The sequence below is a fragment of the Pseudopodoces humilis genome, chromosome 16, assembly GCF_049639895.1.
Source record: "Pseudopodoces humilis isolate 2021_Gansu_Grassland_sample_001 chromosome 16, ASM4963989v1, whole genome shotgun sequence".
Lineage (NCBI taxonomy): Eukaryota > Metazoa > Chordata > Aves > Passeriformes > Paridae > Pseudopodoces > Pseudopodoces humilis.
In genome coordinates this window covers 9124334-9136019 of record NC_142215.1, presented here as the reverse complement: position 1 = coordinate 9136019, position 11686 = coordinate 9124334, and the positions used below count along the sequence as shown (strand labels likewise).

At 39.6% G+C, this 11686-nt stretch overlaps 2 protein-coding genes across 3 annotated transcripts in view; one reads left to right on the top strand and one right to left on the bottom strand.

Annotated features, from left to right (window-relative positions):
- Positions 1–2614: 2614 nt before the first annotated feature.
- On the bottom strand, positions 2615–10971 carry SAXO2 (stabilizer of axonemal microtubules 2). Of its 2 annotated transcripts, XM_005521767.2 has the most exons (4): positions 10925–10971; positions 5898–6077; positions 4585–4784; positions 2615–3838 (listed from the first exon to the last, which is right to left on the bottom strand). In XM_005521767.2, exons 1-4 carry the CDS (start codon positions 10963–10965, stop codon positions 2865–2867), a joined length of 1395 nt encoding a protein of 464 aa, XP_005521824.2. In that variant the 5' UTR covers positions 10966–10971; the 3' UTR covers positions 2615–2864. The 2 variants fall into 2 exon arrangements, with proteins under 2 accessions (XP_005521824.2, XP_087919370.1); XM_088063244.1 differs by lacking the exon at positions 4585–4784.
- Positions 10972–11004: 33 nt separating this feature from the next.
- Positions 11005–11686, top strand: part of EFL1 (elongation factor like GTPase 1) — a 63880-nt gene continuing 63198 nt past the window's right edge. Inside the window, exons 1-2 of the mRNA XM_005521550.3 lie at positions 11005–11113; positions 11534–11636. Coding sequence (XP_005521607.2) covers positions 11546–11636 — 91 coding nt within the window. The 5' untranslated portion in view covers positions 11005–11113; positions 11534–11545. The remainder of the gene's footprint in view (positions 11114–11533; positions 11637–11686) is intronic.

Genomic DNA, 11686 nt, shown 5'->3' with positions numbered 1-11686 from the left:
TAGTTCTTAACAGTCTTTCAGACATACTGTCAACTTCACTGCAGTCTGCTTTGCACTGCTATTGAGAGACAACATAGATGTAACCTGACTGAAAAAGTGGGAAGATAATTTGCCAAAATCCAAATGTCAGCTCTGATTCACTGAAATCTAGAATCTTTAAAAGGTGTAATAAAATTGCATTTCTTTTCTGGGCCTTCACCAAGCAGAATCCATTTAGATCTGACAGAACAGCTCCATGTTTTGTTTTTAGTGAGATAATGGGAATACCTCCTTGAAAAATAAATTGTTTCAGAATACCCACTATATGTAAGTAGTCTTTAGAAATATTAGTCTAAGAAATAGTATGAAAAATAAAAGCTTTAAAAAATTTTATTAAATAGAAAATAAATGTCAGTTTAGTGTATTGGTCAATTTAATGTAGTGGTGGTGTTTCAGAGTTATCCTAGATAACAATATTGGCAAAGGCTTAATTTTCCTTTGAATTGCATAAAAAATAGCAAAGGCTCTGTACAGCAGTGCTGTGGAGCCTGCTGCTGGATGGCAGAGTGCACAGAAAGCACTCTCAGAATAGCAATGGAATCCATTAATTACTTTCCTGCTTTTACATCATGGTTTAGCATGACATCATAAAATGTTTTTTTAACAGCTGTTAGTTTGGAAAAAATATTAGACAGTTTTCCAGCTGTCTCTTCATTTGGTCTGCATTTCAGTCATTTGCTGCTTATGAAAAAGTTGACGTCAGGTATTAAATAGTGTCTGAAGGTTTATAATATCATTTGATGCTTTTCCTGGAAGCACAATCAGTGTTTTGGGTTTTTTTCAATTGTGGAGTAATAAAGGCTTCTCTCTTTCACTATTAAACTTAGGGGAAGACATTAAGGACAAAATGAAAGGGAATATGCCCCTCCACCCTAAAAAAGCCTTCAAACACATCTGCAGAGGAACTGTTAAATGTATCTGAATATGCTCTCCACTTCCCTTCCTCTCAAAATGTTTGTACTGTGCTGGTAGGTGGCAGCAAATGACTTTCCATAACTTAAGGGAAGGAAGTGACTTCAGAACTGAAAAAACAGCTGTGAAAATTTAAAAATGCATCTAGGCTCCCTCACAGACCCAGCAGAAGAGCCATTTTGAGCAGAATATGCAGGCACGAGTAACTTCATGAATTCAGACTGCATTTCTGCCTCCCTAGAAAGGAGAGCTGGAGGGCATTGGGAGCTTCTGTAAATGGCCCCAGAGGTACCAGGACTGTGTATAGAATGTGGACCTGGGTAGGTGTGACTGAAAGTTTTGGCTTAGTTTCCTCAGTTGTGGCATGACAGAGAATGAATCAATGGAGTTTATTTTCTCTTTTGTGGTACAGGAAGTAATTTTCAGACAGAAGAGTAAAACTGATTTTCCATGTCATTAACAGAGTAAGTGATACTACAAAAACACAGTACAAAGACAAAAGTTCTGTAAAAGTGACTGATGCTCTAATAATGTCTGGATCCCTCTCATGCAATGCTTTTGTGCACAGCTGATTTGCTCAGTTCAGCTTTCTTGCTTTCATATGACCAAGTTCTTAAAAATGTTCCTATCGTTGATCTTAGCCCTTTTATAAGAGACTTTGTTTATGAAGCTCAGCCACATGATTCTGCAGAACCCAAATACTGTTCTACACCGATGGGTACAAGATATGTAATACTGAGAAGAAAAAAAAATCATATTGGAGTAGGGTGATAGAGCATGACAATACAGTTAATTACAGAACTATTAACTGGGACTTGCTTAAATCATGACCAAAATAAAACTAAATTGATTCATCTGGATTTCTCAAAATCAGCTAAATATGCATAGAGAAAATACTAAATATTTCATACAGAGACAATTTCATATAAAATTTCTGTAAAAAAATTGGTATCTGTGTCATTGGAACAAGCAATACTTTGTAAAGCAGACAGACTGAAGCCAGGCTGCTGATAGATTTCTGCATCTCAGCTGGTATTTCTTTTTTAACCTGAGTTTATTTTCTGTAAATCTATGCAGTTGCATAATGAGATTTGACTGAATTTGCACACTGGTCTTAAAGATGATTCAGCTGAGGAGGACACATGCACTAAGTGTGTCAGTGTGTCCAAGCTGCATCAGTTTTGTTTTCTTTGGAAATAAGGCTGAAAGAGTATGAACAGGGAAATTAGGAAACAGAGTCTAATGACCTGCTTTTGGTGGTTGAGTGGTTGAGCTATGGGTACAAAAAAGGAGCAACCTTACTCCCTGTTAATTGCTACCAGAATTTAGTGGGACCTTTATACTCAATTCAGATCTGAATGAAGTTAAAGTAGTGATGACTAAAGCTTTTAGGTTTTTAGAAATGCCTAGGTGTCATGGCATGCTACCTTGTGATGTGGACAGTAAAATACAAAGAAAAAAAGTCTTACAGATAACTGAGATTATTACTGATTTTTAGATTATTGTAAATAGCATTATTTATTTACTGTGTAAAATATTTTATCAGCAAAAGACTCTATTTCTATTGTATTTCACAAATACAATAACTTGACTACAGAAAATATCAAAGAATTACATATGTTAAAAATATGCTTGAGATGGAGCACGAAGAAATCTGGGGAGTCAGAAACTAGAATGCACAATCAGAAAACGGACAGATGCCATGTAGGGAGTAGTGTTCCTTCAGCATTTGGCAAATCTTTATTAGCCTTGTAATAAGCTTTGATTTGGCTTTGGTTTGGCTTTGGTTTTCTTCACATTTCTAAAAGCAAAAATTTCAGTATTTAATTTGCTTCTAGTGTTATTTAACAAGATAATGATCAAGCCGGTTTCCAATTATTTTGCCAAAGTGCTTGAAATATTGCATGTAAATATTAGGAGGCAGCAGGTATATCCTCCGGAACAGGACTACAGTCTGACCCGGAACGTTCTGGAGACACCTGGCGGTAGAATTTGTGACCCCGAGAATCTGTATTTACATAGACATAACCCAGATGCTCTGGGTTATGTCCTGGGCAGACCTCTTGCTTCTTTGGTGTATATTCAGTGCGATACAAAGTTTCATCTTTAAAAGGAACTCCAGTAGATACAGCGTGTACAGGTTTGAAACTTTGAGGTGGATTGGCCTGATGTGGTATGTAATGGGACCTGAATGTAGTTAAACTAGAAAATTTTCCTGTGGGTTTTTGAATTTCCGGTTCTTTCTTAATAAGCCCTTGAGGACAAATTCTCCAGGGTTGGTAGTCTTCTTTTGTAGTAGTCTTCCCTTGAAAAGTGCCAGTGTTTTTTCTTCCAGTAGCTGGTCTTATGGGGGCTCTAGGAGCAACCTTGTGTTTAATGTAATCAAGACGGTTTGAGGACTTGAGGTCCATCTTGTCTGTGGGTGGAACATACTCTGTTGGTTTGTGGAACTCGGGCGCTGTGACCAAATACGGCTGATAGCGGTCCTGAAATTCAGTGGTTCCTTTAAAAGGATCATCAGATCCAATTTTTCTACTTTCAGGCTTGCAGCTTTTTGCTAGTTCCCCAGGCATCCCTTTAAAATCTCTCTGGTGGGTTGTGAGATCTTCAAAGGGTTGGTCGCTTGGCTTGTACTCTTCTCTTGGCCTTACGAACAGGGGCTCCATCTCATGGACAACGTACGCGGTGCGATGGATGGTGTTGCCATCGAAAGGCCCCTCTGCCAGCTTGGTTTCACAAGGTTTACAGCTTTGGGAGGGATTGGGTTGCCTAGGGATGTAGTCATCTTGAAATGTAGAAGGATTTCCAAACCTCTCGGAAGGTGGCTCGTATGCACGCTCCACCTTACAGGATTCCGTTCTTTCACCTTTCCACAACCTATAGTCATCTGTAAGGCAAAACCAAAATTCCACCATACAGGTGTTATTACTTCAGACCATTCCTTTAAAATGAAGACCAAGTCTTCTGGTATTAAATCTTGCAAAACAAAGAAAATGGGTGTAAGTGAAAATGATAATTTTATATGCATATTCGTGATCAGACAAAACTGTCTTTTATTTAGTGTGTGATAAAAACAGACTCCCAAAATTGTACCGGATGCCCTATTTTGACTATTTGCTCAACAGAAACTATACAGAAAACAGCCTTGTACCTGTTTTAAATACAGTATCTTCCATTTTACGTAGAAGATTTAGCACCTTTATGCTGACCATCATAATAGAATAATTTGTGTCAAGACAGATCATCACTAGGATGATGTATTTGTAAGCTGTACCATGCACAAGCAGGAGCCTAAACTCCACTTTCAACCTACTCTGTGTAAAAATAAGTCACATGAACTACCTGAAAAATACACTGCACCTTAATTTCCAGCCAGTTTTGCCTGAGCTAGCCCAACCAAGTGTATGTTGGAATTTCCTTCTAGCCAAGCAAACATCAGAGAGGGCTTTTAGTTTAGAATCAATAGGTCTCCCCTCACCAACTGGAGTGCTGAATATTTTAGGGTATCTTCACCTGCTTTCTAGTACGTTTTGTTCCCTATCCCAAACCAATAAATCCAGTTTCTAACAGGTAATTCCAAATGCTACCTTCATCTTGGTTATTTCTTTTCCTCTAGGGAGCACATATTATTACCTCGATAGGTTGGGATGGTATCCACTTTTGCCTCTGAAGTGTGTTTCCTCTCTTGAGGCCTTGCTAATGTCACTGGTCCTACTTTATGAGGACTGTAATCTCTCCGGTATACGGTTCCTAGGTCAATCTTCCCCGACTTTGGTCTGTATTCTGCTTGTGGCCTAGAAGGTCTCGTAACATCATATGGTAAATAATCAGATCTGAATTGAGGAAAAGAAAACACTGGTCAAAAAATCCTTTCCTCTTTTGGACATCACTTTAGTAATTCTTCCACTATATGGAAAAATAATAAAATGTTTACTCTGAAAAATCTATTAGACACCATATATTGGAGGGGTAGCCCAAAAGAGAGAAAACCACAGTACACAAATCTACAGTCTCTGATGCATTATGGAGTCTTTACTCAAAGGTAGATGGTGAAGTAAGTTTTTCAACATGCTGAGTCCCATTCACAGTTGCTATAATTTTGCAAAGAAATGATCAGAAAGCAGAAGCAGAGCAAAGCTCAAATTACTAAAAATGGTACCACTTACTGATTGCTTGAGGAGAATGGAATATAATCAGAAGCAGTATTTCACTCTTTCTGCATGGGCACATTATGTTAAAAGGATATATATTATATATGTGGGTGTTAAATAGTCCATACAAGCACATGACCAGTCTGGCAGAATAGCATCTGGCATCTCTTTTTTTTTTTTGATAAACAAATTTCACCAGATGCCCTCACAGCTTAAAAGAAAAACAATAATGGAATAAGTAAAAGCTGATGCTGCTGTCACAACATTGAGTATTTTTTTCTAATTCTTTGAAAGATGCTCTTTAATTCTGTAAGCTTAAAATCAGTCTGTGCACAGACAGCACAGTTTTCTTTCTTAAAACAAATAATTTTCTTAAAACTAGTAATCTGAATTTTAAAAATCAATAAAAGAATCTCTGTTCTTTTTTTCTTAAGATCTCATTTTCCCACTATCTTGACATATGTATTACAGAAAGTTCCCCAGCTTGCCATGTTTTCCATAAGACCTAAATTTCCTGACAGGCTGAAAACAAGACAGTTTTTGATTCTCTTTACAGGTTAAAGGCTGCTGTACAGAATGCAAAGCTTGCTGTATGCGTGCTTTGCTATTTTTATGAGAATTTTGTGGTAACTGTATTTCTATATTGAAAATTAAAACTTTAAATATGCAAAAAGTGCAAAGGATGCAATGACTGCATTTTGAGAAGATTGCAATACAATGTTTAGCCCCCGGATAAAAGACAAAGAATGAAAAACTTTACAGACCAATTATAAAACATTGTTTGAAAATATTTACTTGAATGTTGTGATGCCATCCATTCTCCCCTGATCCTGTTGGAGCTCTGGTTTTGGCTTACAGCTCTCGGGAGGGCAGACGTTGCCATAGCCAGGGTAGTTCTCCAAATACTCAGTTTTGTGGCTTGGCTGTGTTCCATCATCATAAATCTTTGTGGGTCTATGGCAGCAGCGATGGCGTCTGGGTCAAACACATCAGAACAGAGAATTTTGTTTCATTTAAGAGGAAAACCCATACTCTGTCTACTGGAAGTAAATAACAAATGGGGAAGATTGCACAATGTCAGTAGATTTTGTTTAAAATCTTTTCTGAGTGATAAAACCACAAAATATTGAGCTGATGGCACAGGTCCTAGAGCACATCATTCTAAAAGTAATAAAAACACATCAATAAAATATCAGCCTTGGTGCAGAATGCAAAGGATGGACAGAGTTGATCTCAGTCCTCTAAATGATGCTACCACCAAGATGCACTTTCCTATTGTCTGTAATGTTTAATGGTATTACTCGTTTTATTTGGAAAAGGAACTACCTATGCTTCATTTCTTGTTTCATGTTGTCTCTTTTTTACTGCTATTACCTTATCACTTATCTTTTTACTTCTGTATATCTCACCTATTTTCACCAGTACTGATTAACACTTTTTGATTAAAATTTTAGTGGTGTGAAATCTCATGTGCATTTCTAGTGCTCTGCAGGCCATTTATGATTTTTCAACCCTTTTATTTCTCCACAGACTGACTAAATTCTCTATCCAAGACATGTTTATTTGGAAGTAATAACATCTCTTTTTATTAATGGATTTTATTTCAATTCCTCCTACTTTTCATTGATGCCTCTATCAATGACACCATTGTGTAAAAACGTGTTGGGAGGTACAAAATGACAATTATTTATACCTTGTTGTTTTCAGTTAATGATCCATGAAATTTCAATTTTGTTATTGTTTTGAAAATACTGTTGCATTAATTCTAATTTCCACAATGCACATCTCTGGCTGACCTCAAGGAAATATATAATGACAGGTTTTCTTCCTACTTATGGCTGACAACTTGCAATGCAAAGGGAAAAAACAATAAATAATTTTTCAAATAAACAAGTATTGTAAAATTCTGTAATGAAAAGTAAGAATATCTAGACCCCAGAAGGGTAAAAGTGTACAGCTCTTAGTAAGTACAAATAAATTCAAGTTTCAGGAAGCTAGGTATCCAAGGAATATTTCAAAGGCCTGCAGAGAATTTTAGCTAGCACTGAATATCATAAAGGAAAATAATAAATTAAAGCAAGGTAAAATAGAATTCAGAAGTAGACACGAAGGACTCCTGCTAGAAAAATAAAAAAAGGGAAAATTAAAACAACACTGAAAGAAGTTCTTGGAGACTGGACATCCTAAAGCTGCTATTAGTTTGTGCTGCCTGATTTTGCCAGTAGTTCAAATAATGAGAAATAAAGTAGCCCTGTCTAAGAATCCAGATCCTTTCAGAGCCTCAGGTGTTTACTCCTTTTCAATCAAGTCCATTAACAATTGAGAGACCATTTCAAAACATAGCAAGGAAAGGAAAAAGGAAGAAGAGGGAGTGAACAGGAAACGTAGGAAAACAAGGAGGTAAGTGTGTGCTTTTTCTCACTCCAGTGTTTGCCTGTCATTACATTTGTCATGAAATTCTCTTTCACCTTAGTAATGTTTTTTTCAGAAAGTACAAACAGCACATGCTGTGTCACGTAGCATCTAAAAGTAACAATCTATAAGCAGAAACAAAAGACATTGAATGGAGGGTTTGAAAGCTGGTTGGAACACAGGTTATCAAATTATAATGTTCTTCACATATTTTTTGGCATACCATTCAAAGGAGTTGGAAACAAACATTATTCATCTGCAAAAGCTTCACTTCAACAATCTTCAGTTTGCCATAAGCTGGTCTGGAACACCAAGCACCAACCAAAACACCTTCTGTGTTCTGGGATCACCATTCTTTAAGGACTTAATTCTGAATATTTTTAAGCAATGTTGTGAGTATATCCCATGTATTGCTGAATGGACATGCTACAAACTGAAATAGATACTAGAGAAATACTGTAGAGTGAGCCTGCAGTTCTTGCTAAGTACAAAACAGAGGCGAAAGCAATCTACTCTTACCTCTCCAAGGCAAGAGAAGGTTGCAATTTTATTAGAATTCATTGTTGATCAAAAATGTCCTTCAAACCACTCATTTCTAGTGGTTAAAAATAATTTCTAGTGTATAAAATAATTCTGAACACACCCTAATCGTGCACAAAATTACTTGGAATCAGACGAGATTGTTGAAGTTCCTACATCCTACTCTGTGTTGTGAAAGTGTTTTCAGTCAGCCTGAAGGGTAATGTAAAATTACCTTGTGGATTTGAATTGGAGAAGAAATTAGGGTTTTTTTGGTTAACTGATAAATCTGCTTTAGGATGTTGTCAAATTTACAATATTGCCCAATTGCTAAACCAAAATTTTCAACTTAGATAATAATTTTATAAAACTAATTATATAAGGCATCACAATGCTAGGAATCATCAGAGAAGACAGATTACAGCTCTGATAAATGAAATATGTTGCTCAGACTTTGGCCTGTACTCCTTGAGATAGTTTATTTTTAACTTCTTCCTTGAATTTATCTTAATTTCCACCCCAGAGTTACTGATAATTCAAATTGATTTGGCAAGAATATCCCTTTTCTCATGCCTGACTGGCATTTGCTTTGATGGATTATTATTCTTTCCATTCTTTGTGGGAGACTATCTTGTGTCTTGCATAAGGTTTGAATAGAATCTCAGCTAAATAAAAGTGACAGTAGATCAGCTCTCTTGTGCCAAATGCTCTTGTTCTGGTTATTTTAGTAGAATGCTGGAGATTTTAAGTTATTTAAGGCCTGGCATACATACTTCTTTTTTTTATACAATGCTAGTAAGACCCTTGAAATTCTACCACAAAGCATTTTCCTCCCAGAGAACTAGACTATTAATGAGAAAAGCTTAATATTCGTCATAATAGAAAACTTACTACCCCTCCACAAACACAGCCCAAAGCTTTTATTTTTAATTTCTTTTTATTTTTTGCCAGTGCATACATTATGGTCTGGAAGAGAGAAATGATGGGTGGACACTGTTTTTGAAAGTTGTTTACATTCCTGTTCTTGATAGGAGATCTGGCAGTTTTTACTGGGTTTGTATTTATATGTGGTCAGTATGATGGCTTAAGTAACCCATATTTTAGAGAAATCTCCTTTCAACTTAAATTTATTCAGGAATATAGATTTTTATGATAATAATAACAAAAGGGGAAGTAATGGGGGAAGGCTGACAAACTGAGAAGGAGATAAAGTAGTAATTTATTTTTGTGTCTCAAAACAACTTTTATACTTTTGTAGGCTGTGATTATCTTTTATAGCAGACAAGTAGTATTCCTGAGTACAGAAAGTTCATCTACCACACAGGCTTTATTCTTCTTTGGAAGTCAGATTTAATATTCTGTATTTCCAAAAGCAGAATGAAGTTCTGTCTTACTGGCTTTGCTCCACTGTGAGTTTTTTCAGTGTTTTTTTAATTCTGTTGATAGGGGACATTGTTTCCTTCTATTTTATTTTTTAGAATTAAGCAGTAATTATACCTCCATAAAATTTCCTGCAAAGAGCTAAATGATAATGTCTACAAAACACTAGATATTTATAGCTGCTTTGAAGTCTCTGCTAAGCTGTGTGTGCATTCCAGTGTCCAGGTAACACTGCCAAGTGACCAAGCAGCCGTTCCCTGAAAATAGAAACACTGTACACTGAAGCAAACACAATGTGCTGCCTAAACCAATAATGGCTCAAGGTTTTATTGACTGTAAAAACTTCAGTGAGGTTTATTTTAAACCACAAGCTTTATGCATATTTAATTCAGTTATTCATATTATTGAACTCAGTTTTTGGATTGAGAATTTTTGGTTGAGTTGAACCTCATTTTGTGCTCTCCCACTGTGTTATCTCATCATCTTTCTACTTGAGCCCAAGCCAGGTTTGTTATCTCATGAAAACAATGTGTTCCAACTCTTCATTAATCTAGGACATAAGAAATTTATGGGGAGAAGTTCACTACAGGCTTGGCCAAAAAAACACATGAGGAGCTTTACTCAGTGCCTGCCTCACACCTCTGTCTACAGATGAAAAAAAAGTGGCTGACAAACAGGTAGACAGACTTCCCACTCAGAAACACATAGAGGGTACCTGCTCTGCAGACCTTGATATGACACTTGTGGGTCATGGTGCACTTTGTAACCATAGGGTTTGCTCTATACTTCCAAAAAACATTGAGCACACCTCTGTGACCTTATGATGACTATTCTTGTATGTAGTTGTTAGATTTTATATTTTTTTTTTAGTATGAACTTAATATTTGAATCCTAGGGTGATTATTTTTGTGATTCTTTTAAAAGTGGACAGACAAGAAATTGAAAATATTAACAGCTGTGACTCCAACCTGTAAATATATATGTCTGAAGATTGGAAGGGCCAAGTCCCGTATTATTTTGGGACACCCGATTTGTGCACTTTTTTTTCCACCTATGGCATTGATAATTCTGCTTATAGACTTGTAATAGCAATTTTCCATAAAACATTGCCTGCTTTACCCTCTTATGCCAGGCAGTGCTGAGTACAGGGGGGTGGCCACTGCCCTGGCCCTGCTGGCCACGCTGTTCCTGACACTGGCCCGGTGCCATTGGCGTTCTTGGCACAGGCTGGCTCACGTTCAGCTGCTGCTGCCCAGCACCCCGGGCCCTTTTCTGCGGGCACTTTCCAGCCCCTGTGCCCCAGCCGGTAACGCTGTGTGGGGTTGTTGGGACCCCAGGGCAGCACCCGGCCCTTGGCCTTATTGAACTTTGTGCCGCTGGCATCATTCCATGGATCCAGCCTGTCCAGATCCCTCTGCAGAGCCCTCCTACCCTGCCGCAGACAGGTACTGGCACCAGCTCGGTGTGCGGAGGGAGGGCGGCGCTGGCTGGCTCGGCGCTGCCTCACTCACCCGCAGGAGCAGATCTCGCAGATGCAGCGCGGCGGCCCCATGGCCGGCCCGCTCGGCCGCCCGGCCGGTAACCAGGGACGCTGCCGCGCGCGGCCCGGCCCGGCTTCCGTCCGGCGTCACGGGGCGGGATCGGCAGCGGCCGAGCGGGGCGGGCGCGGCTTTCCGGGAGCGGCGGCGGAGCGGGCGCAGGTGCGTGTGCCCCGCGCCGGGACGGCCTGGGCAGCGGGCGGGCCCCGGCGCGGCCCTCAGCCCGCGGCCGAGCGAGAGGGCAGCGCTGCGTCCCTCCTGGGCCGGCCGCCGGCCGTGCCCGCTCGGAGGGGCGGAGGGGAAGGGGAAGCGGGGCCGGGGGGAGCCGTGGGGGTTGTGCCGCTGCGGGCGGCTCGGTGTTCGCTGCCAGCCCGAATGCGCCCAGCCGGGCTCCCGAGCCGCGTTCAAAGGGCAGGCACGGCCCTGGTTTCGGTGTCCCCGCGGTGGCGGAGGGTTCGTGACGCGCTCCACGTGTCGCGGGAGGTCTCCCCGATGAGTAGCTTTAATTGCAGTTTGCGTAATTAAAAAGCAAAGCCTCTTCTCAAGCTGACTCCTCAGTAAAACACTTGGCTCGCTTCGCAGAATTAGCCAGCCATGGTGCTCACAAGCGTGGGAAGGATGGTTGGCCTCCAGAAGAAGGCGTCGGGCATCAGGAATATCTGTATATTGGCCCACGTGGATCACGGTAAGGCAGGTGGCTCCTCCTCGTCAGGAGACCTGTGTGCTTGAATGGTG

Excerpts from the sequence above, each read along its gene's own strand:
- SAXO2 (XM_005521767.2), bottom strand. The coding sequence starts at position 10,965 with ATGGGGCCGCCGCGCTGCATCTGCGAGATCTGCTCCTGCGG. Across the intron at positions 6,078-10,924 it reads TGCGAGATCTGCTCCTGCGG|ACGCCATCGCTGCTGCCATA; the intron begins GTGAGTGAGGCA and ends TGTTTGACCCAG. Across the intron at positions 4,785-5,897 it reads GATGGCATCACAACATTCAA|ATCTGATTATTTACCATATG; the intron begins GTAAATATTTTC and ends TCCTCAATTCAG.